We start from the raw sequence: 27,648 nt of genomic DNA, 5'->3' as shown, positions 1-27,648 counted from the left end.
GGACCGGGTACTGTGTGCTGTTCTCCTTGGAGATCCTGACTGCTCAGCTTGGGAACGGGGCTGTAAACAAAGTGGGAATTTCCCATAGGAATTCTCTGCAGTTTTAATAAACTAGTTCATCTGGCCATGGACATCACTGTACCTTTCTGCTGGCTCCCGGATAACTACACTCCCAGCAGGCTGTACCAGTTTCCTGTTTAGGGGACTGGCAGGGACTGGACGCTGCTCACCGCTTTCACAGGAGACAGCGGTGCAGCTCCCAGAAGGGACATGTTTCAGAAACCACCTCAGTGAACCTTCAGAGGAGAGAAGAGAAGGAAGGAAGAAAAACAGCGGGGACGGGAGTGAGGGAATCAGCCCGAAGCAGGAAGCCAGCCTGAGCACGCAGTAGCCAGAGTGTCCCCAGGGCAAGATGCTCAGAAGGTCCATTCCCAGGGGTGGTTGGAGTCGGTGGACCCCCCAGCTCCTCACCTCTCGAATTTTCTGTCTCAGCCTCATAGTCTTTTTGGGCCAGGTGGGGCTGCTGCAGGGACACCCCCAGTGCCTGGATTACCGGCCCCCCTTCCAGCCCCTCCAGCATCTCGAGTTCTGCTCTGACTATGAGTCCTTCGGCTGCTGTGACCAGCGTAAGGACCACCGCATTGCTGCCCGGTACTGGGACATCATGGAATACTTCGACCTAAAGGGCCATGAGCTGTGTGGCGGGTACATTAAAGACATCCTTTGCCAGGTAGGCCTGAGCAGGAGCCCTGCGGGAAGGTGAGGGAGCCAGCTTTGGAGGCTGCCTTCCAGCCCCAGCTGATACAACGTTGGGATGGCTGGTGAGGGTTTTGGGGGGAGGGCTCTTTGGGCGCCCAGCCCTTGAGAGAGACTCACCTGTGGCTGCCCTCACCTGGGACTTAGGGCTCTGGATGGGCACACTAAGTTGGAGTTTGGTTTCCCAAGCTCTCCCTCCGGGGTCCTGCAGGCTCTGGTGTATTATTTGCGGAGCTCGGGACAGCTGCGGTCTGGGACCTCCCTGCAGGGCACTGAGACCTGCGAGCTCCCGTGGGTGCTCATGGAGCGCGTGGATAGAGTGGTGGCATCCGTTGGGATACAGTCCTCGGCTGGGTCATTTGCACCAGGGGCTCTCTGGTGTGATGAGGGGGGCTTTCCCCAGCTTTCCAAACCTGGCCTGGGAGAGTGTCAAGCTGCTCAGTGGCAATTACTCAGAGGTTCTGCTTCTCCCGGCTCTCTAGTGGCCAAAACCCACATCCCTGGCAGACATCACCTCTGTGGGGCTCAGCCTGATCCCATGTCAGATGCTGGCTGCAGACACTGACTTTGTGGGAAGAGGGCTTCAGGGGTGCCGGGGAGAGCCTAGTTGGAGGGCAGAGGAAAGAAGCTGTCATGAGGAGCACTGTACTGATGGGTTGGGGGTGAGACAGCAAATCCAGGCAGATTGGAAGCCCCTCCCCAGCCCCTCGGGCATGTCACTGCAATTACTTGGCTCTCCCACTGTGATCCCAGGGCCAGCTGGCCACCTCACCTCCCTGTGAAGTGAATGGAACAGAAGCCAGCCACCTGGGAGGCATCACCCTGGGCTGTCCTCTCTCACCTCAGGCTCTGCCCTTCAGCTGTTTCCTGGAGAATTAACTCTGGGATAACCATCTGGGCAGAAGCCCGGCTCTTAGGAGCAACACTGAGACTCCATTTCTGGATGAAGTCCCCAGATAAAAATGTCTCCTCCCTCCCCCTTCCCTATTGCATGAGGTTTCAGAAAGCCAAATTCAGCAGCTCTCCTGTTTCAGAGATTTGAGGAATAAGAATAACCTACACATGTCCATAAAGGAAAAGAATATGAAAAAGAATATACGTATGCATAACTGAATTACTTTGCTATAGAGTAGAAATTAATGCAACATTGTAAATCAACTATGCTTCAACAAAATTGAAAACGAAATCCCCTGGTGGCTCAATGGTAAAGAATCCGCCTGCTAATGCAGGAGACACGGGTCCAGGCCCTGATCTGGGAAGATCCCACATGCCGCAGAGCAGTCCCTGCGCCACAGCTATTGAGCCTGTGTTCTAGAGCCGGAGAGTGGAAACTACTGAGCCCACGAACCCTAGAGCCTGTGCTTGGCAAGAAGAGAAGCCACAGCCATGAGAAGCCTGCACACCACAACTAGGGTGGCCCTGCTCTCGGCAACTAGAGAAAAGCTTGTGCAGCAAGGAATACTCAGCACTGCCAAAAATTAATAAATGAGAATTAAAAAAATTGAAAACGAAAACAATGACCTACACGCATCTATTAATATTTATTAAATTTCACAACTTAAATTTCTTCTCCCTCTTTCTTCCCCACATATGCAGTATGTTCCCAGCAATGATTCTTCAGGCAGCTACTAGGACCCCCATTTTATGCATTAGGTTGTTGTTGTTGTTGTTTTTTAATAACATTTATGTATTTAGTTGCGGCATGTGGGATCTAGTTCTATGACCAGGGATGGAACCCAGGCTCCCTACACTGGGAACGAGGAGTCTCAGCCACTGGACCACCAGGGAAGTCCCAGAATTAGGAGTTTTGGTAGCTCAGCTGGTAAAGAATCCACCTGCAATGCAGGAGACCCCAGTTTGATCCCTGTGTTTTGAAGAACCCCTGGAGAAGGGAACGGCTACCCACTGCAGTATTCTGGCCTGGAGATACTCCATGGACTACTGTCCGTGGGCTTGCAAAGAGTTGGGCATGACTGAGTGACTTTCACTTTCACTATTCACGGTCAAAGAGTGCCGTGGCACAAATCCACAGGCTCAGGCTCCAAGTCTCGTGCCGTTTTGATCATACCATGCCAAAGTCGAGTCACAACAGCCCTGGCCGATCCACTTACTGGTTCCCTGACCTAGGGCAAGCATAAGCTCCAGCAGGACAGCGCCATTGGGCATCTCACTCACTGTCAGCAGCCCCAGGGCAGAGGACAGTGCCTGGTGCCTAGGAGAGATTGTTCCTGGGCCTTTGTTTTCTAAGACAGAAATGATAGTTCCTGAGCTGATTGAGTAGAGGCAGCTGTGCAGATTCTAAATGATGCCTAAGAGTGTGCCATGCAGGTGGTTACTTGTCCACAGCCTCCTCTGTTCCTGGGTATTTTATCCTTATTTTTGTCTTCCATCTCTCTTCTTTCCATTCCCCAGGAGTGGACAGGTCAGTCAGGTGGGACTCAGAGCAGTTCATCTATCTGGCTTCTTGTCAGCGGCTCTGACAAGTCTAAATGGAAACAGCTCTGGGAGAGATGCTGTGAATCCCTGGGCTCTTTCTTCTGTTCTTCCCGATGAGCCTGCTGCTCTGCAAATCTGCAATCAGGGTTGAAATAAGAAAAAATGGGGAACTCAACACATCTGAGAAATGCTGCTGATCCCTCTCTTAGGTGATGAGAGAACAGATATGAATGAGACAGCCCTGGGCTGGCAGGTGCCAGGGAGGGGTCCATGATCAGAAGCAGCTTCCAGAGTGGACCCTGCCCTACTCCACGGCCCCAACCACTCCCTTTAAATTGGCCTTTCTGGGCTTCCCTGGTGGTCCAGTGGTTAAGAATCTGCCTGCCAATGCAGGGTACATGAGTTCAATCCCCAGTCCAGGAAGATTCCACGTGCAGCAGGGCAACTAAGCCCATGTGCCACAGCTACTGAGCCCACGCACCTTAGAGCCCGTGACGAGAGAGAGAAACCATTGCAGTGAGAAGTCCATGAACCACAACTACAGAGTAGCCCCTATTCACTGCAACTAGAGAAAAGCCCACGCAGCAACCAAGACCCAGCACAGCCAAAAATTAACAAAACAAACAAAAACGGGCCTTTCTTACTTTCTTGATTGCAGTTGCCTCTGCCTTTCATTGAAGAGAAGAAATCACTACATGCCTCATCTCTGGGAATGATACATTGCACGTTCATTTTGATAATTTTATTTTTAAATTATAAAATGTTTTGACTAGAACTTCCCTGGCAGTGGTTAGGACTTTGTGCTTCCACTGCAGGCTGTACAGGTTCCATCTCTGGTTGGGGAACTAGGGTCCCACACACTGCACATCTGTACAATGTGGCGAAAGAAAAAAAATTAACATATGGAAAAGCACAGAAAAATTAAATAATTAACATGACAGATTCTGGTGGCTCAGATGGTAAAGAATCTGCCTGCAGTATGTGAAATGCAAGAGACCCGGGTTCAATCCCAGCATCGGGAAGATCCCCTAGAGAAGGGAACAGCAACCCACTCCAGTGTTCTTTTCTGAGAATTCCATGGACAGAGGAGGCTAGCTGGCTACAGTTCATTGGGTCACAGAGTCAGACACAACTGAGCGACTCACACAGATCCAGTACTGAGATTCAGTAAATGTAAAACTTCTGGCACACTGCTTCAGATGTGCATAAAGAAATTAAATCTTACAGCACTTATAATTTAAAAAAAAGGGAAAGATGAGACATTTGGTACTACCTCTTTTTATTAAAAAAAAAAGATCATTTACCAAAACTCTATGTGTCAAGAGCAAAGTTATAATTATAGTTAATCCGAGAGAACTTTCTTTCCCTTTCTACTTTCCAGGAGCATTAACTGGGTAGAAAATATGGGTCCCAAAGAAGAGCTTTCTTTTCAGTAGTTGGTAACAGAAGCTCCAGAATCCTGGTTCTTCCCCAGGCCTGTTTTCCCTCTTTTTGCTCAAAACATAAAGTTGATTAGAACATCCACACAGGTATGACTTTATAAAATTAAAATAAGTATATTGCATCAAGAGGGAAATATTTCTGTAATAAAACCAAAGTGAAGTCAAGGTTTAAAAATTCTTTAAAAAAAAAAAAAGTCAAATCCTTGAAAAGAGAAAAATTGGTTCCAGCCCTACCATGGCCAGTCTGCCTGGGGTCTAAGGTCACTCTTCTTTTCCAGGAGTGCTCCCCCTACGCAGCCCACCTCTATGACGCTGAGAACCCACGCACGCCCCTCCAGAACCTTCCTGGCCTCTGCTCTGACTACTGTTCTGCATTCCACTCGAACTGCCACTCCGCCATCGCCCTGCTGACCAATGACCGCCGCCTCCAGGAATCCCCTGGAAAGGATGGCACACGCTTCTGCCACCTCCTCAACCTTCCCGACAAGGACTACTGCTTCCCCAACATCCTGAGGAGTGACCATCTCAACCGCAACCTGGGGGCGGTGGCCGAGGACCGTCAGGGCTGCCTGCAGCTCTGCTTGGCTGAGGTGGCCAACCGGCTGAGGAACCCGGTCTCCATGGTCCACGCTGGGGACGGCACCCACCGCTTCTTCGTGGCCGAGCAGGTGGGGGTGGTGTGGGTCTATCTGCCTGATGGGAGTCGCCTGGAACAACCCTTCTTGGACCTCAAGAGCCTCGTGCTGACCACTCCCTGGATTGGGGACGAGAGAGGCTTTTTGGGGTTGGCTTTTCATCCCCGATTCCGCCGTAACTGCAAGTTTTACATTTATTATTCATGCCTGGGCAAGAAGAGGGTAGAGAAGATCCGGATTAGTGAGATGAGAGTTTCTCGGGCTGATCCCAACAAAGCCGATCCCAAATCAGAGAGGTGAGGCATACGCATGAGAGTCTGCAACTGTGTGCTGTGTTCCAAAATATTGCCAGTTGGTCCTCTAAGATGAAATAGAGGAACTTCCCTGGGTTTAGATCTACTAGCTTATAATGGGGAGAAGGCAATGCCTGGAAAATCCCATGGAAGGAGCCTGGTGGGCTGCAGTCCAGACATGACTGAGCGACTTCACTTTCACTTTTCACTTTCATGCATGGGAGAAGGAAATGGCAACCCACTCCAGTGTTCTTGCCTGGAGAATCCCAAGGATGGGGGAGCCTGGTGGGCTGCCGTCTATGGGGTCGCACAGAGTCGGACACGACTGAAGCGACTTAGCAGCAGCAGTAGCTTATAATGAGGACAAAAGTCATTGCTGATTAGTGGGTTAACCCAAGTTAGAATCTTGAGTGGATGGTCTTCATGACTATAACCACCCATCTTTACAGTTACCTAGAACCATGCTTGCTTGATTTTATAGAGGGTAAGCAAAGGCCAGAGGCCATAAGGGTTTGAGAAATGATTTTAGATAATATCCACATTAAATTTAACAGTAGCCTCTGATTATTGTGTGACCATTAGATCTCAGGCCTTTTATCTTGAACATGGGAATTCCCATCCTCTCCGGAAAGCTTGACACAAGGTAATTAAGCCTGGTCAGATGAAGGGCCCAGCTCCAACTAACCCCAAGCTCATGCTCTTTTGCTCCACCATTCCACCCTTTTTTCCTACTCCATTCTGCCTTATCTCGCTTTTCCCATACAGACAGGTTTAGAGATTGAAAAGAGCATGAAGAAGTGATAGACTAACCCCTGCTAGATTGTCCAAAGGATGGGACTGGTGGTTCTTGTAGAGAAGAGAGTAAGGCTGAACACCAGAAAAGGGTGATGGTTACCCCGCTGTGTCTACAGCACATGAAGTCAGGATGTGAAAAAAAAAAAAAAAAGATTCATGACGCAGTCATACTAGGAAGCGAGGGGTGTCCCAGGGCTGCCGAGCTACCCATTTTGTGGTCCTTGGCTGGCTTGGGCCAGTCATTTCTGGATGTCTCAAGAGGATGCTGTATCAGCTTTCATCAAAGTGTGGTTTCTTTTTCCTTCCAGGGTCATTTTGGAGATAGAAGAACCAGCCTCAAATCATAATGGTGGACAACTTCTTTTTGGCCTAGATGGCTATATGTACATATTCACTGGGGATGGAGGACAGGCTGGGGATCCCTTCGGCAAATTTGGAAATGCTCAGAACAAGTAAGCTGGATGCAGGCTTGCCCTGGTGTAATGTTTTTGCTGAGATGGAATCTGCAGAGGGTCAAACCCAACTCATTTACTGCAAGATGTAGTCTCCTCTGTTGACACAATGGGTAGAACATTTGGTTTTATTTTCTTATTTTTTTTCCTTAATATTTACTTGGAATATTTATTTATTTGGCAACCTCGGGCCTTATGTGGGATTGTTCACTGCAACTCTCAGTCTCTCTAGTTGTGGCCTGTGGGCTTAGTTGCCTCGTGAAATGTGGGATCTTAGTTCCCTGACCAGGGATCAAACCTATGCCCCCTGCATTGGAAGGTGGATTCTTAACCATTGGACCACCAGAGAAATTCTGTCCTATACTTTTCAGGCATAATGTATTTTTATAATTAATATTATAGATGTTCAACATGACTCTCAGAGGGCCATATAAAGATAAATTCAAGATTTTTAATATATATGAGCAGGACATTATTTACTATGCCATGGTCTGACCATCTAGTTCAATTCAGCTCAACAATATTATTGACTACTGTGTTCCAGGCACTGTGTCTCACGTGAAGATACATGAGTAGTTAGTTAATGAGGCTAACAGAAGCAACAGCAATGTATATTTGTTGCTTACTGTGTGTCCAATGCTATTCTAAATACCTTATGTTTATTTGAGCACATAATTCTGACAAGGGCAAAAATTTTAATCTCTTTTCTTGGTTCATGTATTCCCAGCCCCTAGAATAGTGCCTAGCAATGGTGTCATGCCATAAATACATTTGGAATGAATGGATCCTATGAAGTATAGGTGTTATGATAGCCATTTTACAGACAAGATAATAAAGGCAGAGAGGAGTGAAGTAGTCTATCCAAGGTCATAAAGAGTATAGGGCAGAACCAGAATTCAAACTCAGACAATCCAGCGAGGCTGTGCCATCTAGAGGAAGGTCATGTGATCCTTCTGCCCTTTGTACCCAGCAAGCCTGTGGCTCTCGTTATCCCTAGTAATAAAAATATCAGGGTTGGTAATAATAAAGAGCTTGCATTTGTTGAATGCTGACTGTATGTCAGAAACTGCATGGCATGCTATATGCACACTAACTCATTTAACCCTTACATCACAGCCACACTGCAAAGTGGTGTTACTCTCCCCTGCTTTCAGTTCAGTTCAGTCGCTCAGTCGTGTCCAACTCTTTGTGACCCCATGAATTGCAGTACGCTAGGCCTCCCTGTCCATCACCAACTCCCGGAGTTCACTCAGACTCACGTCCATCGAGTCAGTGATGCCATCCAGCCATCTCATCCTCTGTCGTCCCCTTCTTCTCCTGCCCCCAATCCATCCCAGCATCAGAGTCTTTTCCAATGAGTCAACTCTTTGCATGAGGTGGCCAAAGTACTGGAGTTTCAGCTTTAGCATCATTCTTTCCAAAGAAATCCCAGGGCTGATCTCCTTCAGAATGGACTGGTTGGATCTCCTTGCAGTCCAAGGGACTCTCAAGAGTCTTCTCCAACACCACAGTTCAAAAGCATCAATTCTTTGGCGCTCAGCCTTCTTCACAGTCCAACTCTCACATCCATACATGACCACTGGAAAAACCATAGCCTTGACTAAATGGACCTTTGTTGGCAAAGTAATGTCTCTGCTTTTGAATATGCTATCTAGGTTGGTCATAACTTTCCTTAGGCTCAGAGACCACAGTCATCAAAAGCCTCTGTTCTTTCTACCGCCCACATTGTTACATGAAGAAGAATAGAACCAGTTCCTTTAAAAAATTCAAAGTATTAAACCAAACCTGAGAGAAACCACCCCATTATAAAAATAGAAAAATTGAAGCTGCAACTTGCTCAGTGTCACAGGGACCGGGGCTGCATCAGACTTTTGCCTAATAGTTCTCTTTGAGTCAAAAATTGGAAAGTCTTAACTATATATATATATACACACATATATATATATGTGTGTGTGTATGTGTGTGTGTATTATCTCGCCATGTGATTCTTGGTTGTCAGTTGAGATCCACTCTCAGTAGACTATCTTGGGCCATCTCCTCCAGTTCTGAGATGTTTTATTTTATTTAGAATACGTAACCTGAGATCCACTCTCTTAAAAAGTTTAGGTGTGCAGTACTGTATAGCACAGTATTGTTAATTGTGGGGACAATATAGAGTGGGTCTGTGGTACTTACTGGAGAAGGCAATGGCACCCCATTCCAGTACTCTTGCCTGGAAAATCCCATGGGCAGAGGAGCCTGGTGGGCTGCAGTCCATGGGGTCACTGGGAGTCGGACATGACTGAGCGACTTCACTTTCATGCATTGGAGAAGGAAATGGCAACCCACTCCAGTGTTCTTGCCTGGAGAATCCCAGGGACGGGGGAGCCTGGTGGGCTGCTGTCTCTGGGGTCACACAGAGTCAGACATGACTGAAGTGACTTAGCAGCAGCAGCAGCAGCAGCAGCAGCAGCAGCATCATGTGACCCAGCAATCTCACATCTTCATATTTCTCCTGTTCCTGTTTCTGGCCTTCTTCCTTTCAGAAGTTCCCTGCTGGGGAAAGTGTTAAGGATCGATGTGAATGGGGCCGGCTCAGGTGGCAAGCGGTACCGAGTGCCCATGGACAATCCATTTGTTTCTGAGCCGGGGGCCCATCCCGCCATCTACGCCTACGGGATCAGAAACATGTGGCGCTGTGCCGTGGACCGAGGGGACCCTGTCACACATCAGGGCCGAGGTCGGATGTTCTGTGGGGACGTGGGACAGAACCGGTTTGAAGAAGTTGACATCATTGTTAAAGGTGGAAACTATGGCTGGAGGGCAAAGGAGGGGTTTGAATGTTACGACAAAAAGCTCTGTCAAAATGCCTCTTTGGGTAAGTGAGAAGCCCTCTTATTTCTTGAGTGAGTGGAATGAATTGCGGGTGGAGGTGGGAGAATAAAACCTGGGAGTGTCTTGTGCTGCAGGTCCTTACAGTGCCTTTGTTTGTGTCCTGTGGAATCGTGCTTCTCAGTGGTTCTCTAACCACTGGCACCTGAAAGTCGGGGCATTTCTCGCCAACTAATGAATTGAATCCTGGGTGGATTGGGGGTGTGGTGGGATTGACCTAGGAATCTATATTCCAAATAAGTTACTCACATGATTTTTCAGGCATACAATTTTGAACCATCCTCAAAGGAAAATAAGTGGCTGTATGTTTTTATTTATTTGGAACTGCCACTGAAATGATATCCTGTATACAGTCCCTAAACATCAGTCATCAAGGTGTGCTTTAGAAACTCCATCTGGCTTAAAATTCTAATTTTTCTGACTTTATCACCATTGCTTGGTCTTTTCGTCCTTCTGTTGCTGAACTCAGGTTCGGTTGCTTGTTACTTAGGAATCCAATACTGAGAGACAAGTGTTGAGTGCAAGGAAAGATAGCTTTACTGAGGAAGCTGGCAATCCTGGGGAGAAGGTGGAATAGTGTCCTAAAGAACCAATTTCCCCTTGCTAACCAGGGAAAGAATTTTAAATGGGAGTTTCAGGGGCATATAGGTGGAGGGAGAAAGCTATGTAGGACAGGACAGCCATCTCTGACACTTTTCTTGAAATTGGTCATGCAGGGTGGGTCTGATCAGAGTTATCTTGATTGTTTTAAGTATAGTTAATCTTTAGTTCCAGGGTTGCTTTGTTTCCATTTCCTTGAGGCCAGTTCTTGGAACTGTGGGAGATGGAGCAGTTTATGTTATGGCTACAGTCTGGCCATCATGTAGTTAACTTCTTCCATCTGGTGGGAGTTTCATTATAATACTGAAAGGATTATATGCTCAAAGGATATGGCTCAGTATATATGTATAGACTTTGAGGAGGAACTAAAGGTCCTTGATTTAGTTTAATGACTAAATTACTATTATTTTGTTCTGTTTGACTATTTTCCTTGCTTCTGTATTTTTTCATTCCCCTGATTAAATTTATTCTTTGGCTAAAGTTTTTCTGTAGACAAGAGGCAGGTGGAGGACAGGGGATGGTCTGTCCTGAGAAGGTCTCAAAGCAGTCATCCAATCCTTACAATATTCCAAATCCTAAACCTTAGTATCTGCCATATTGACCTGGGGGGAAAATTTAAGGGTGTTGATTTCCAGGTCACTGCCCCACAGATGAGGGAACTTTAGGCTTCCTCTATGCTTTCTGAGGCCAATCAAATGGGAAGCTCATGAATATCATGGCTGGTCTGTTGAGAAGATAAACATGATTTACTTAACTTTCTGTCCTCCCAAAGACCAAGAGATGAAACATTCTCCACTCAGTAAGGGAATTGGTTTTAAAAACTGCCTTCTTCCTCCTTGAAGCTCCCAGGTTTAGCTATGACACTCTTTTTCCTTGTTCCTGGACAGACGATATTCTGCCGATCTATGCTTATGGCCATGCAGTGGGCAAGTCAGTCACTGGAGGCTACGTCTACCGTGGATGTGAATCCCCAAATCTCAATGGTCTCTACATCTTTGGGGACTTCATGAGTGGGTAAGGAAGGATTGATGTCCCCTCTCTCTTTTTCAACATTTTAATTGGAGTATAAATTGCATATCACAACATTCAATGTCTTAACAGTGTGGCTGTATAGTTTTACAAATGTATACACTTGTGTTAAGACTAATCGTATCAAGATGAAGAACATTTCTATCACTGTAGAAGGTTCCTTCTTGCCTATTGCCTGTCAGTACACCATCCCTTTCTCCCCACCACCCCCTCATTAGCCAGAGATAACCACTCTCATCATAGATGCTTTTTTCACTGAGTAATGTCTGTGAAATTTGTCAATGCTTTTGCATGTATCAGTAGTTTGTCTCTTCTATTGCTTTGTAACATTCAACTGCATGAATATGCCAGAGTTTATTCATTTATTTTCCTGTTGATGGATGTTTTGGCTGTCCCCACTTTGGGGGGATTGTGAATAAAACTGCTGCAAAGCTTTGTAGTTTTCAGTGTAAAAGGTCTTGGACATCTAAGTATTTTGTAGTGTTTGATGCTATGTTGAATGTTGCTATATATGTGTGTATATATATATATAACAAGTATAATATATATCCAGCATATATATAACATATATATTAATTCATAACATGTAACTAATTTCTTATTAGTTCTAGTGACTTTTTTGTTTATTCTATTGGATTTTCTATGTAGAAGATAATTTCACTATGAACATGGATACCTTTATTTTTTTCCCTGAATTGGAAGCCTTTTATTATTCTTTTATTGATTTGTTGCTTCATTTTAACGTTTAGTACAATGTTGGATAGAAGTGGGGCAAAGCATTTGATTTTTTACCAATAAGATTGTTGCTGTCAGCTGGGTTTTGTGTATGCCCTTTATCAGGTTGAGGACATTTCCTTCAATTCCTAGTCTGCTGAGGGTTTGTATTAGGTACGATGTTGCATTTTGTCATATGTATCTTCGCATCTAGTGAGAGAATCATGAGGCTTTTTCATTTTTAGTTTGTTAATATGGAGAATTGCACTGATGGATTTTTTTTAATCACTGAAGCAATCTTGCATTCCTGGGATAAAATTATCACTTGATCATGTTGTATTTGATTAATATATTGTTTTTGTTTTAATATATTGTTGAATGCAACTTGCTAATGTGTTTGGAATGTTTCTGTGTTCATGAAGAAACAGATGAGCTATAGCTTTCCTTTCTTATAATACCTTTGTCAGATTTTGGCCTCAGGTTAACGTGAGCTTTATAAAATGAGTTAAAGTGTATTTCCTTTTCTTTAATTATCTGGACTAATTTGTGTAAAATGTGTTTCTTCCTTCCAAGTGAAGCCATCTAGATCTGATGTTTAATGGTAGATGACCATTTAATGGTAGTTGGGCCCTATTCTTTGATCCATTCTGGCAATCTCTGTCTTTTAATTGGTACATTTAGACCATTGACATTCAAAGATATTATTGCTATGGTTGAAATGATATCTACTATACTCACTACTCCTCTATTTTTTGATATTGTTTTTTGTTCCTGTTTTTTCTTCTACTCTTTTTCTGCCTTTTGCAGATTCAATTGAACATTTTAGTTGATTCCATTTTCTCTCCTTTGTTAGCATATTGATCATACTACTTTTTGAAATCTTGTTTAAGGAGTTGCTTAGAGTTTGCCATATACATTTACAACTAAGCTAAGTTCACTTTCAAACAACATTACAAAACTTCCTGGGTAGTCTGTGTTTTACAATAAAAAAATAATCCTACTTCCTCCCTTTTGTCCCTAATTGTTATCATTCATTTCACTTATATATAAGCATATATAATAATTATAACAGTGATATATAATAATTATTAACATTTTATAATTTAATAATACTATTATTTTACTGTATACATAAGCATACATAATTAAATACATTGTTGCTGTTGTATATTGTTGTAATTGTTGTTAGTATATTGAACTAACTTCTATCTGTTAGACCAGTGAAGAATAAAAAAAAAGCTTTGATTTTTACCTTCACCTATTCCTTCTTTGATACTCTTCCTTTCTTTATATAGATTTGAGTTTCTGACCGATATTATTTTTCTTCTCTCAAAAGAACTTCATTTAACATTTCTTGCAAGGTAGATGCACTGGTAACAAATTCCCTCAATTTTTGTCTGAGAAAGTCTTTATTTGTCCTTCATTTCTGAAATATAATTTCACCAGGTACAGGTTGGTGACTTTTTTCTCTAAACACTTTAAATATTTCACTCTGCATTCTTCTTGCTTGCATGGTTTCTGAAGAGAAGTTTGATGTAACTTTTATCTTTGTTCCTCTATACTGAAAGTGCCACCCCTCCATTCCCAGCTTCTTTTCAGATTTTCTTTTTCTTTATGCCTGATTTTCCATAGTTTGAATAAGATCTGCCTATAAGTAATTTTTAAAGAATTTATCCTGCTTTGTATTCCCTGAGCTTCCCAGATTTGTGGTTTGATATCTAACAGTAATTCTGGGAAATTCTGAATAATTATTGTTTCCAATATTTCTCTGCTCTTCTCTCTGTTTCTTTTCCTTTTGATATTCCTGTTATGCTTATGTTACAACTTTATGTTGTAAAATAAAAGTTGTTTCACTTTTCTTGGATATTTTGTTCTTTTTTTTTATTTTTGGTCAGTCTTTTTTCTCTTTCTTTCCAGTTTGGAGGTTTCTATTGAGATATTCTCAAACTCAGATTCTTTCTTCAGCCATGTCCAGTCTACTAATAAGCCTGTCAAAGTGTTTTTTATTTAAATTATGATGTTTTTGATCACTAGCATTTCTTTTTGATTCTTCCTTAGAGTTTCTTTATCTCTGCTTACATTGTTCTTGCATGCTGTCTGCTTTATCCTTAGAGCCCTTAGCGTATGAATCATAGTTGTTTTAAATTCTGAATCTAATAATTCCATCATCCCATGCCACATCCAAATCTGGTTGTGACATTTGTTCTGTCTCTTCAAACTACATTTTTTTGCCTTGTAATTTTTTTCCTGATTGCCAGGTATGAGGCACTGGGTAAAAGAAACTGCTGTAAATTGGTCTTTAGCAAAGTGGTGGTGATGTGTGGGGGAGAGGAAGTGTTCTAGTCTTATGATTAGGTCTGAGTTTTTTAGTGAGCCTGTGCCTCTGGACTGGAGAAGGCAATGGCAACCCACTCCAGTACTCTTGCCTGGAAAATCACATGGATGGAGGAGCCTGGTAGGCTGCAGTCCATGGGGTCACTAGGAGTCGGACACGACTAAGCGACTTCACTTTCACTTTTCACTTTCATGCCTTGGAGAAGGAAATGGCAACCCATTCCAGTGTTCTTGCCTGGAGAATCCCAGGGACGGGGGAGCCTGGTGGGCTGCTGTCTCTGGGGTCGCACAGAGTTGGACACGACTGAAGCGACTTAGCAGCAGCAGCAGCAGCAGCAGGCTCTGGACTGTGAACTTCATCAGTGTTTCTCAGTAGCCCTCCTGCCTCCATACACATTTAGGTGGGACAGGACAGCTAGAGTTGGCTAGAGTTAGGTACTTCCTTATCCCAGGTCTGTGAGGTTCTGATAAAATCCTGGCAGGTTAGTCTCTGGTTAGTTTCTCCTGAGGACAGACATTTGTTAAGAGAAACAGAAAGCACTGGTGTATTTCAAAATGATTCCTTTCCCCCTTCTCCTGCTGGAAGCACAAGCAGATTTTTCCTGATATTTATTTTGGGAAACTGGTCAAGCTCCTGGAGATAAAACTCACAAAAGTGTAGGGACCCTGGATGGCTGGACACCTCTGTCTAACTCACGCTTTGTCCATATGGAACTTCTAGCAATTTGTCAATTACATGTTAGGTTTTCCAACCCCAGAACTGATACCTGTGAAGGTTTGTGCTTCTGATTTTCTGTAAGTTGTGATTCTCTGTATCTTCCTGCTTGTCTTTCTAATTTTGGGGGCAATGGTTTTCCCTGTGACCTCGCTTCTCTTATGAATCTAAGAAGTTGTTGATTTTTCAGTCTTTTGCTTATTTTAGGATGGTGTGCTGACTTCCAAGCTTGTTACATGCTGGACTGGAAACCAGAAGTCCTCTGAAGTGTTCCTTGTGGAGACTTTTAAATACAAATTCAGTTTCTTTAATAGATACAGGCTTGTTGTTTAGATGCTAAGTCATGTCTGACTCTTTCTGACCAATGAAGTGTAGCCTGCCAGGATCCTCTGTCTATGGGATTTCCCAGGCAAGGATATTGCAGTGGGTTGCCATTTCCATCTCTAGACACAGGCTACTCAGCTTATTTCTATCTGAGTGAGTCTTTGTAGTCTGCTGTCAAGGAATTTGTCAGATCTTTGGGATTTAATTGTTCTTTATGTTTTCCCCATAACCTCTACCCACCATTTCACCCCCACACATAACAGATATGCAGTGATTTTTAATTGAATTCTATGCACTAGAATTACTGTGGGTTGAGCATCTCTGTTTCTATGAAACTTTTCAGCTGATACCCCTGGTTACCCAATTTTCTCTCCCTTTTCTTCTAAAAAACCTTCTTTTAGTTCAGATAGATGGACAGTGGAATACGAAGTAAACTGCTACTCTACAGACATAATAATAATAATAGCTACTTGTTTTGAGTCCTTACTATATGCTAAGCACATTGGTAATTTATGAATATTTACATATGTTATCTTATTTAACCTTAACAATTCTTGCCTATGGTACATTCTCTTACTATCCACCATTTTATAGATGAGAAAACTGAGGCTTAGAGATGATGAGCAACTATCCAGCTAATAAAAATTAGTCTTTTGTGGTGGTGCAAGCTTCACAGGACACCAAACTCCTCTTATAATAGCAAGTGAGCTTCCCCATCCAGGGCAAGATGGTGTCAGAAATATCTCTGAAGCAGCTTTTTTGATTCCTAAGGGCGGTTAGTTATTGACCTCCTATGGGAGACTCAGTCCTAGTATTCCAGGATTCCCAGATTCTAGGAGGAAAAAAAATATCCTGCCGGGTAGACATATGGATTCCTAAAATATAAGGTTTTACTTTTCATCTAGTCGACTTATGGCTTTGCAGGAAGATAGAAAAACCAAGAAATGGAAGAAACAGGACATTTGCCTGGGCAGCACTGAGTCCTGTGCCTTCCCAGGGCTGATCAGCACACACAGCAAGTTTATCATCTCCTTTGGTGAAGATGAAGCAGGTAACAAATGTTAACAGTTTATTGATTTCTGGTTACTGGATCTTAGATAATCACAGGCATTGTGAACTGAACATTTATGTTGTTGTTTGGTCGCTAAGTCATGTTCGACTGTTCTGCAACCCCAGAGACTGTAGCTCACCAGTCTCCTCTGTCCATGAGATCTCCCAGGCAAGAATACAGGAGTGGGTCACCATTTCCTTCTCCAAGGGGTCTTCCTAACCCAGAGGTCAAACTTGCGTCTCCTCCTTGGCAGGTGGATTCTTTACCACTGAGCCACCTGGGAAGCCCCAAACATTTATATACTAATTATCATTGCTGTTGTTATTATTACTCTTATTGTTTAAATAGAAACTACCACTTCTTCTATTTTCACTATCGCCCATCTTTTATAATGAACTGGATACTGTTCTAGGCACTTCACATTTTAAAATCTTATTTAGTAATCACGACACCCCCATAATGTAATTATTTTGCTTATTTCACCAATGAGGAAGACAGACTGACTATGCCAACTTATCCCTTCTTGGTTGGCTGTACAGCTCACTGTGCAGGTAGACCAAGGTCTGCACTGTAGTCTGTTCAGTCCTTTGACTGTGAAGGACTGTTCTAATCTGTGATTATACAAACGTAGACAGAGCCAACAGTGGGTATTTATCCTGCTGCTGTTGCCTGAGAGAAAGCACCTCTGATGATCAGCCACTAGCTGGGCTGGGCTCTTCCTGATCCTGCCCAGAGTTTGTTAGGAAACTTCTGTGAATGAACAAGGGAGAATTTCTTTCGTGAGAGATCTGGGGAAAGGGTAGACAGCTAGGTAGGAGGCTACACACTAGAGCCATTAGGCGTATGTTAAGGGCATCAGTGGAGCAAGGCATTTGTGCACGTATGAGAGAGAGCAGTGAAGGGAAAGAGGGATTTAGCTTTAATAAATATCCACTCTGTGTTGACCTATATGGGTGGGATGGTGGGGGTGGGAGGAAGATTCAAAAGGGCAGGGATATATATATAAGTATATATATATATATACACACACTTATAGCTGATTCACAGCTTCCCTGGTGGCTCAGACATTAAAGAATCTACCTGCAATGTGGGAGATTCGAGTTCGATTCCTGGATCGAGAAGCTCTCCTGGAAAAGGAAATGGCAATGTACTCTTGCCTGGAGAATTCCATGGACAGAGGAGCCTGGTGGGCTACAGTCCATGGGGTTGCAAACAGTTGGACATGACTAGGCGACCAACACTTTCACTTTCATAGCTGATTCACATTGCTGTACAGCAGAAGCTAACACAACATTGTAAAGCAATTATATTCCCATTTTGAAAAATATAAAATAAAATGGATAACCAACAAGGACCTACTGTTTAGCACAGGGAACCCTGCTCAGTGTGGCAGCCTGGATGGGAGGGAGCTTAGGGGAGAATACATGCATATATATGCATGGCTGAGTCCCTTGCTGTTCACTTGAAACTGTCAATACTATTAATTGGCTCAACACCAATATAAAATAAAAAGTTAAAAACAAAACAAAAGGAAACAAAAAATCCCCATACAAAACAAACAATGAGAAAACAAATATCCTCAAATTGTTAACTCAGAAAATGAAGTTTTAATTTGAGCTTTATATAAGTTATGTGTCATTTTGAAAGTTAAAGGTTTATTTTGTTTACGTAAGTGGTGACAAGGCCTGTGATCCTTCCGGTATTTGGCATTGCATCTAGCCATGCTCTGAGGCACGGAAGAGAACACAATGATCTCTTAGGGGTCTCTTCCAGACACAGGACTCTCTACTGCTACGGCTGCTGCTAAGTCGCCTCAGTTGTGTCCGACTCTGTGCGACCCCATAGACGGCAGCCCACGAGGCTCCCTCATCCCTGGGATTCTCCAGGCAAGAACACTAGAGTGGGTTGCCATTTCCTTCTCCAATGCATGAAAGTGAAAAGTGAAAGGGAAGTCGCTCAGTCATGTCCGACTCTTAGCGACCCCATGGACTGCAGCCAACCAGGCTCCTCCATCCATGGGATTTTCCAGGCAAAAGTACTAGAGTGGGATGCCATTGCCTTCTCCACAGGACTCTCTACAAGTGCTAACCAGAGCCTTGATGGTTTCTTCAGTGTTTGGTTTCTTTCCACTCTGACCCAAGGGTGGCTGTACAAAAGCTTCACTTGAGTGGGACATAAAGAAAGCCAGTCAGCAGCTGCAGCCTTCCTCTCAGCTAGCTTATGTTTTTATTATTATTATTATTAATTAAAAAATTTATTTTTGTCCATGCCATATGGCATATGGGATATTAGTTCTCTGGCCAGGGATCAAACCTGCACCCCCTGCATTGGAAGTGAGGAGTCTTAACCACTGGACTGCCAGGGAAGTCCTCAAATACCTGGTGAATAGATAGTTTGAGATAAATATTTTATAGAAGCAGATGATATTTTGGAAAATTTAAGCATTCTTAATAGAGAAAAGTCTTAGTGAGTTCCAAATTGGAAATCCAAACATACAAAAAAGGGGAGAAACCACAGGCTGGCACGTTCAGTGGAAAGTGGATGATGTAAATGAATGTCAGCCACAGGCCATGTCAGCAGTGGGGCCTCTCCCCTACTGGTGCCCCAAGGAGGCTGGAGCCCTCAGAGCCTGGAGACCCCTGGAGGCAGCCTTCCCAGGGTCCCTGGGCTGCCATGTTCTATGGCTTGTTCCTTTTCAGGAGGCCACAGAAAAGCCAGATTTTGGTGGCTTGGTTTGTTTAGCCTGTAGACTTGTTGCAGGAGAAAACAAGGCAGTTTTTGAACACCACTCAGTACATCTGGCAAACAAAAGTGTCCTTGGCTGAATTTGATGGAGTGGACTTGCCAAGGTGTTTCCAAGCCAGACTTTGCCCAAAGGGCAGCCCTAAAACCAGAGTGGCTGTTACCAAGGCAAGTTATTTCCTTCAGAGTTGCATGCTTTTATGATTTTGCGCAGTGATTCAGATTTTCTGTGTGTGTCAGAGTCTTTCCCATTACTGACATATTTAGAACCGAGTGTGATAAGCCCCGTTTTAGTTGCACCAGAGCTCTGCCCTCACTGTTGCTACAGTTATTTCCTGACTCTTCCAGCCGACAGCTGGCACAAATAAACGAGTGAGTAGATGGAGTAAATGGTGGGCGTGGGGCTGTATGGCTGAGTTCTGATGGGTTGGGTTTCTGAATGTCAGTCACGGAAGCACATTCCCGAGAGGGCTGGCTGAGGTCAGAATGATTGCAGTAAATTCATATTGCATATGTTTTGCTTTATATAGCCTGTTACAGTTTTTTGGTGTGTTGTTCTTACCCTAAAATATAGTTCTAAAGGGGCTTCCCAGGTGGCTCAGTGGTAAAGAATCAGCCTGGCAATGCAGAAAACATGGGTTCAATTCCTGGGTGGGAAAGATCCCCCTTGGAGGAGGAAATGGCAACTCATTCCACTATTCTTGCTTGGAAAATCCCACACATGGAGGAGCCTGGCAGACTACAGTTCATGGGGTCACAGAAGAGTCAGACACGACTTAACGACTAAACAACAACAATGCTTTAAAAATGCCAGTTAGACCCTATAGATGAAATTCACGTCTAGCATTGTCTTCTAAAAATACAATGGGAAGTCTATGGCATGCTTAAGATATATAATTTACAAAAACTATAGTCATGTGTAGGGAATATGCAGCAACACAGGGTTTCCAATTCTTTTAGACCAGAAATTGCATGGTTTGGAGGGACCTGTGCCCAAGGGTGACCTGTGTACATGTTGGTATCATTTATCTCATGCCAGCATCACCTCGGATGAGGTAATGGTTTCTAATCAGAGGGGCCAACTGCCTCTAGGGAAAGGTTTGTCCTAACTCCTCAGACCTCCACCCCCACCACCCCTTACAAGGGGAAGATTATAGGGTCAGTCCACAAAACCAGTCTAACAGGCAGCTGTTACATTGTGTGCAGGGCTCTGCAAAGAACATTAGCCTCACAACTTGGCCTCAAACAAATATTAGTCACTGTTCACCACAACTTCAAGGAAGAAGATTGTTTAAATAGCCCAGAGCCGTTTAAAGCTCTAGGCTTTTCCAGTTTGTACCTTGGTAAGATGTTTCCTTCCATAAATCGAGAGGGCTTGCATGAAGCACACAATAGCAAGAGTATTAAATCCACGGTGGTAGGACAGAGATTGTGCCAAGCTCAAAAAGCTATCACAGTGAACAGAGACGTAAGGAAGTAAGAGGAACTGTCCATGATTGAACACTTTCTCACTCAATACCTAATAATCAGGGGAGGTATTCTTATCTCTCTTTTACAAATGAATAAATAACACGAGGGTTACCCAGGTGGAGAAGTTGCCCAGGACAATACAGATGGTAACGAGTGTTATCAGAATTCAGACTCAGATTTATCTAGCTGAAGTTGGGCTCATCAACTCTTCATTGTCTCTCATAGGAGACTGTGATACGAGGTGGAATGAGGTACCTACTATGAGAAGGGAATGGTGTTTTTTGGAGTTCAAACAGGAGAAAATGGGACGAAACAGGGGCCCTTGTGAAAGAGATGACGGGAACAGTGGGTGGAGGTGATTTCTTCAGGGTGTGGAGAAGACCAAGTTGAGGGACTGAGGAGTGAGGGGAAGATCATGGGACACAAGGAAGCCAGGACTGAAGAAGGTAGAGCTGGAGGTCAAAGTGAAGTGAGGGGCAGGGAGCGGGGACCAATGCACTAAAGAAGGGGTGAGTGAAAGTCGCTCAGTCGTGTCTGACGTGTGGACTATATGATCCATGGAATTCTGCAGGCCAGAATGCTGAAGTGGGTAGCCTTTCCCTTCTCCAGGGGATCTGCACAACCCAGGGATCAAACCCAGCCCTCCCCCATTGTGGGCGGATTCTTTACCAGCTGAGCCACAAGGGAAGTCCAAGAATACCTGAGTGGGTAGCTATCCCTTCTCCAGTGGATCTTCCTGACCCAGGAATCAAACCGGGGTCTCCTGCATTGCACGCAAATTCTTTACCAACTGAGTTATCAGGGAAACCCTAAAGAAGGGGTAACAAATAGTCCGTTGGACTGCAAGGAGATCAAACCAATCAATCCTAAAGGAAATCAACCCTGAATATTCACTGGAAGGACTGATGCTGAAGCTCCAATACTTTGGCCACATGATGCAAAGAGCCGACTCATTGGAAAAGACCCCGATGCTGGGAAAGATTGAAGGCAAAAGAAGACAGGGGCAGCAGAGGATGAGATGGTTGGATAGCATCATGGACTCAATGGACACAAGTTTGAGCAAACTCTGGGAGATGGTGAAGGACAGGGAAGTCTGCCGTGCTGCAGTCTATGGAGTTGCAGAGTCTGACACGACTTAGTGATTGAACAACGCTGGCCAAAATGATTGTTTGGATTTTTCTGGAAGATGTTATGGAAAGCCTGAATGAACTTTGACCAACTCAATAATAAGTGGTCTTCAGCCTGTAGCTCGCCTGTCTCTGGGTTTCACAGAGAATCCTTATCAGTACTGAAGAGCTGGGGAGGGAGATGGAGACTCACTGGGGTGAAGTTTCTGAAAGCAAAGTGGTGATAAATGAGATGAGAAGCCTTTGGTTTATGGAACGTATGGGCTTCCCAGGTGGCACTAGTAGTAAAGGACTTGCCTGCCAACGCAGGAGATGTAAGAGATGCAGGTTTGATCCCTGGGTCGGGAAGATCCACTGGAGGAGGGCATGGTAACCCACTCGAGTATTCTTGCCTGGAGAATCCCATGGACAGAAGAGCCTGGTGGGCTCCAGTCTATAGGGTCACAAAGAGTCGGACATGACTGAAGCAACTTAGCACGCACAGCAGAAACATGCCTCTGCTGGGTGGCACTCCGAGGTGGTCTGGGGGCTGAGATGGACTTTCTCCTTGGGGAGCTCACAGCTCTTGAGGCCTCTCCCCAGGTGGGATTCTGGGGACCCCTTCCTGGGGCTCGTGTATTTCAGGGCCACAACCCCCTGGTGATGATTTTCTGTGCGTTTAGCTGTCTGGGCCCAGCCTTGTGTCCCTGTCCTGATGGTCTGTTCCTGTTTTCTCAGGGGAGCTCTACTTCTTGGCCACCTCTTACCCCAGTGCCTACACACCACACGGATCCATTTACAAATTTGTTGACCCATCAAGGTGAGATTTGGGTTCCTTTTCTTCTCAGGTGATTTGGATTAGTCCTTATCTCCATGGCCGATCAGAAAGACAGTCCTCACTCCCCAAGAATTACTATCAATAGAAGTGATCAAGGAAGCAAATCTTTGCTTTAGATTCAAAGCAGATTGAACTGGCGAAAGTGTAGGACAGTTATGGAATATTTGGGAAATGATCTCTTTGTGGTTGAAAATGAAGATCTTGAGCCTTTATAGGATGACTAGTTGTAGGCCTGTGGCTCCTGTCTTGTTTGTTTGTTTGGCCACACTGTGCTGCACACTGGATCTTAGTTTCCTGACCAGGGATTGAATTTGCACAGTGGAAGTGTGGAATCTTAACCACTGGATTGCCAAGGAAGTCCCTTGTTTGTTTGTTTTTTTAAAAATATACTTCTGGAAACTTCTGTCTGGGATCATCTGACAGTGGTGTACAACTCTGACCACCTGAGTAAATATTGCTGCCCTTCCGTGGCTTGGTCTTTGGCAAATACAGTTGGCCCTCCATATCCGTGGGTCCCATGTCTGTGGATTCAACCAACTGTGGACAAAAATATCTTGAAAACTTCTGGAAAGTTACAAAAAGCAAAAGTTGAATTTGCCATGCCTTGGCAACAATTTCTGTAATATTTGCAATTATATTTACAACTATTTGCATAGCATTTGCATTCTTAGGTATCATGAGTAATCTGGAGATGATTTAAAGTATACAGGAGGATGTGTAGGTTCTATGCAAATACTTCATCATTTTATATAGAGGACTCGCACATCACTGGGTTTTGGCATCTGTACAGTCTTGGACCAGTCCCAGGAGAGTCCCAGAAGCAGCTGTATCTTCAACTGTCAGGATTCTCTGTGTCTCCACCTGATTGTTTCCAGAATTCAGGGACAGCGTTTATTCACTTAGTGAACTCTATGATGTGTAACTCTGCTTCTCTGCCCACCTCTCTCAGGGACTAACCAACCTTCAACTCATCTGGCAAATGCTAAACTACAGCTTCCCATTTGTGAGGTTTTTGAGTGTGTGTCCGTATCTGTCCCTGGGAGAATGATGCGGGGTATCCATCCTGAGAGCTCTGGGCAGTGAACTGGATTTATTATTATCTCAGGATTCTTACCCAAAGCAAGAAAGTCTCCCCACAAATCAGCCTGAAGGTAGACCTGCCAAGGAGGACTTCCCTTGAGGCTTATGTTACCATATCTGGGGTAGTTCAGAGGACATTTGGCAGCTCAGTCCAGCTACTGGTGAGGGCTCAGAAGCCCAGCTTAGCTCAGTTCCTCTTGGCAATAGGGCTCCCTTTAGGTGTTCTCAGAAGTTCCTGGAAGGGGCTTTGTCCTCAAGATTGTGCCTGGGGCCTCTCCTGATGGGGGAAATGTTGCCAGGGTGAGTTAGGGACTGAGCTGTCTCCACTGCTACGTCTCCTCCATGCAGATCTCCTGTGATCTGGGGTTGGAGCAAACCCAGGGTCTTTAAAGTGCTTCCGGTGACTGACAGAGACTGTGTGGGGAGTTTTCTGCTCTTTCTATCAACCTCTTTCACACAACAGGTGTGTGAATCCCCACTTCTTTCCTCTGAAAGTTTCCTGATTAGGTTAGGGGATAATTTAGCTCACTTCTGGCAGCAAGAGAAGTCAGTCATAAGGCAACTGTGAAGGCTGTTCCACCTAGAAGACATTGACATTTATCCAGGCATTTCTGTGTCCCAGGCACCGTGCTGTGCATGCAGGCTGATATTCAATGCTGACAGAACCCTAGCGAGACAGGGTGACACCCTCAATCTGCAGGTTAGAGTAACTGAGCCTTACTACCTTCAATTGCTTGCCCGAGGTAGAGCTAGTTAGAGGGGCCAGAGGATGGGAACACATCCCTCTTTCTGGATCAAAGTCTTTTCAGCGCCGCCCACTCAGTTCAGTTATAATGATGACTTGAATTATTGAGACTTAAAAAAAAAAAAATTCTGTAGCAATGGATCCCGATTCTGCTGTGTTTAATTCTGCAGCCCATCTTTGCACCAAATGCACCCATCCCAGCTGGGTATGAATGCTGAATGCTGGGTATGAATCTTGGCTTTGCCACCAAGTAGCTGGAAATGCTCCTAGTCTGCAAAGCCCCTTTTATTTCAGAAGATGCACTCAGGGACAGCAGTTTAAGAATCAAAATACTAGGAGGCAGAGGGGCTGGCATTACTTAAGGGGCTGCGCAGTGAGTATCTGAAGAGATTTTCCTTAGGGAATCGCCACTGCCATCAGAGCAGAGGCAGAGCGTCATTCTCCTCCTTATCACCATCACTCCCATCATTACCCACAGAGCGTTTGTATGTGCTGACCACTGCTCCTGGTGTTTTTCAAAATCTCATTTAAAAAACAATTTAGGACTTCCCTGGTGGTCCAGTGGTTAAGACTCCATGTTTCTACTGCAAGGGGCATGAGTTCAATCCCCTGACCCCCTGATCAGGGAAGTTCCATATGCCATGCAATGTGGCCAAAAAAAACCCCCAAAACCGAACCAACCTCCCGAAATAACAATAACAACAAGTTATTCATTCATCACTTCTGGTGTGCCAAGTACACAGTTCTTAGTTAATCCTCCCCATCTCCCTGTGAGGATGGTGCTATTATTTTTTCTACATTATAGTTGCCAAAGTTGAAACTCAGCAAGGCTTGCCTGTGGTCCCTGGGACTTGAACCCTGTCCTTTGTTGCCACGCCCTTGCCCCAACCCCCTCTGCACACTGCCCCCCAACGGCCTGCTGTGTCCCTGTGATGTCCGTGTCCTTCCTCCTCTCCACCTGAGCTCACTGAAGATCCCCTGCTTCATCTGTCCCATCCCTGTGGGGAGGGGAAGGCTGGCCTCCGTTCTTACAACTCTGTACCTATTTCCTGGTTCTGTCTTCAGAGTCTTGTGTCCTCACTTTTTCCATCTGTTTTCAGGAGAGCACCTCCAGGCAAATGCAAGTACAAACCAGTGCCGGTGAAAACCAAGAGTAAGCGGGTCCAGTTCAGGCCACTCGCCAGTGAGTCCATGTTTGTCTTTAGGCTCAGGCCTTGGCATCGAGGCACTGCTACAGTGCTCCGTGCAAACAGCTGCCGTCCCGGGGTGGCAGGTCCTATTTTCTCACCCAAGGCTTATTCTCTGGGTGAGGACTAGAGCCTGTGGCTCAGTCTGCATGTCTTGGTTGTGCACCAGGGGGCAGCACGTGCTGCCCTTCATTCATTCATTCAGTCCATTCATTCAGTCGCTCATGTATTCATTCTTTCATTTAGTACTTTACAGCAGTCCTGTGCTAATCCCGGGGGGTAGATGCACCGGTAACTTGACCTGTGGGAGTTTAGAACCGAAGGAGAGGGGGGCAGGTAGTACAGGCAAGTGAAGAAATAAAAGAACACTAAGATTCTGGCTAGAAGGATGTCCAGGGGTCTGAGAGGGCCCCGAGAGTGAGGACCTCTTCCTTGGGGTAGGGTGGGGAGTCAGGAAAGACTTTTGGAAGAGAGGTGCTGTCTTAAGGGCACTATTCTACAGGTATGCATTACTGGAGTTGCCCCATTACAAAAGTCATCTCTTTAGATCAAGGCCAGGGAATTAAATATATTAATTTCAAAAGAATTTCAAGAATATTCAAGAACCCTCAAGTGGGCATAGGATTCCTGGGTGGCACTTTCCTTACAGCTGCTTTCCAGGGCTAATATTTCTCCTAAATTAATGCTCATTTCCAGAGATGGTCTTGGACTTGCTAAAGGAGCAGTCTGAGAAAGCTGCTAGAAAACTGTCCAGTGCAACTTTAGCTTCCAGTCCAAACCGGGCCTCATCTCAGAAAGACTCGTTCAAGAAGCCAGCTTCTCCCACAAGCAGCCGGAAGACATCTCCAGGGCCTGGTGCAAAGAAGAGAGCCAGGGTGTGGTCCCCAGGCCCCCAGGGGAAGAGGAAAGGGATCCCCAAACGCCCCGGTGGCATAGCCAGGCAGGCCGCACAGCAGAGACGAGCTGGCAGAAGTCTCCCTCCGCCTCTTCAGTCAAGGTGGCCGCTCAGGGGACCAGAACCACCTCACCACGTGGAAGCTGCTGCTGCTGAACATGACTTTACACGTGCAGGAAGCCGGGGGTGGAGGTGGGAGCCGGCAGAGAGAGCCTGAGTTAGGGTGGCCGGGTCATCCTCTCCCCGTGTCTTGCCAGCTGAACGGATGCTCCTTGTCTGCTTCTGCGGGGAGACCAATCCCCACCTGGCCAGGGCACCTCGATAATCATGTGCACTAGTCTGTAAGCCTGCTTCAAATCCCACCGCGTGTTTCCATTTTGCTTTGTAAGTGCCTGTGGGCAACAGTGATACATCAACACTGGCTCAAATGGACATATATTCTTTGAGCTCCTTGATGTTTGTCTGGCGTTAAGAAATCTGATGTGCCTCACCAGTTTGCCTTAAGAACCATGTCTCTCCCATGCTTCCTCCCAGCTCTAAGAGGAGGCCTGTAGTGGCAAGTTCCCAAGGGGAACCCCTTCTAAAGCGGTCATCTCCTTTGCCCTCATTGAAGCTCAGGGTCTGAATAAGGGCAGGTCCTATTTTGTACCTCCGGCGACTACTGTTTTGCCCTGGCAAATAGCATAATAAAGGTGGTTCCATTGTGCCTACCTGTTGTGTGCTAAGTTTATACAAATTTTCTGAAACCTCAAAACTTTGCATCATGTGTGTGGCCATATAACTTATGTTGAAGATGAGGAAAGTGAGGCTTGGTGAGGTTAAGCGGTGTGCCCTAGACCATAGCAGTGAGGGAACAGTCAATTGTTCAGCTGGACTTGAACCAATGCCCCGGTCTGCCTCCTGTGAGCTTGCCTCCCTCTAGGGCCCCCAATGAGGATAGGTGGCTTTTAACCAGGTATTTGAGCAATGAAAGCACTGAGAGAAGAAATGATCCCTGTCTTCAAGAAGTTCTCCAAGTTCTGCAAAGCATGCAGAACAGTATAGGCAATTTGACTTAAGCAGAACAAATCCCAAAAATGCCAGGGTTGTTAAGGACTTTTAGAGGTCATGTGATTCCTGCTTTAGATGAGGTTGAATA

At 45.0% G+C, this 27,648-nt stretch overlaps 1 protein-coding gene across 1 annotated transcript; it reads left to right on the top strand.

Moving 5' to 3' along the window:
- Positions 1-412: 412 nt before the first annotated feature.
- HHIPL2 (HHIP like 2) lies at positions 413-27,648 on the top strand. The gene is made up of 9 exons (XM_055583762.1): positions 413-730; positions 4,913-5,565; positions 6,666-6,809; positions 9,335-9,666; positions 11,168-11,294; positions 16,302-16,447; positions 22,504-22,585; positions 25,529-25,611; positions 26,312-27,648. Exons 1-9 carry the CDS (start codon positions 413-415, stop codon positions 26,725-26,727), a joined length of 2,301 nt encoding a protein of 766 aa, XP_055439737.1. The 3' UTR covers positions 26,728-27,648.

This window comes from Bubalus kerabau, chromosome 5 (genome assembly GCF_029407905.1).
Source record: "Bubalus kerabau isolate K-KA32 ecotype Philippines breed swamp buffalo chromosome 5, PCC_UOA_SB_1v2, whole genome shotgun sequence".
Lineage (NCBI taxonomy): Eukaryota > Metazoa > Chordata > Mammalia > Artiodactyla > Bovidae > Bubalus > Bubalus kerabau.
The sequence above is the reverse complement of the archived record's forward strand: the minus strand, read 5'-3'. Positions and strand labels throughout refer to the sequence as shown.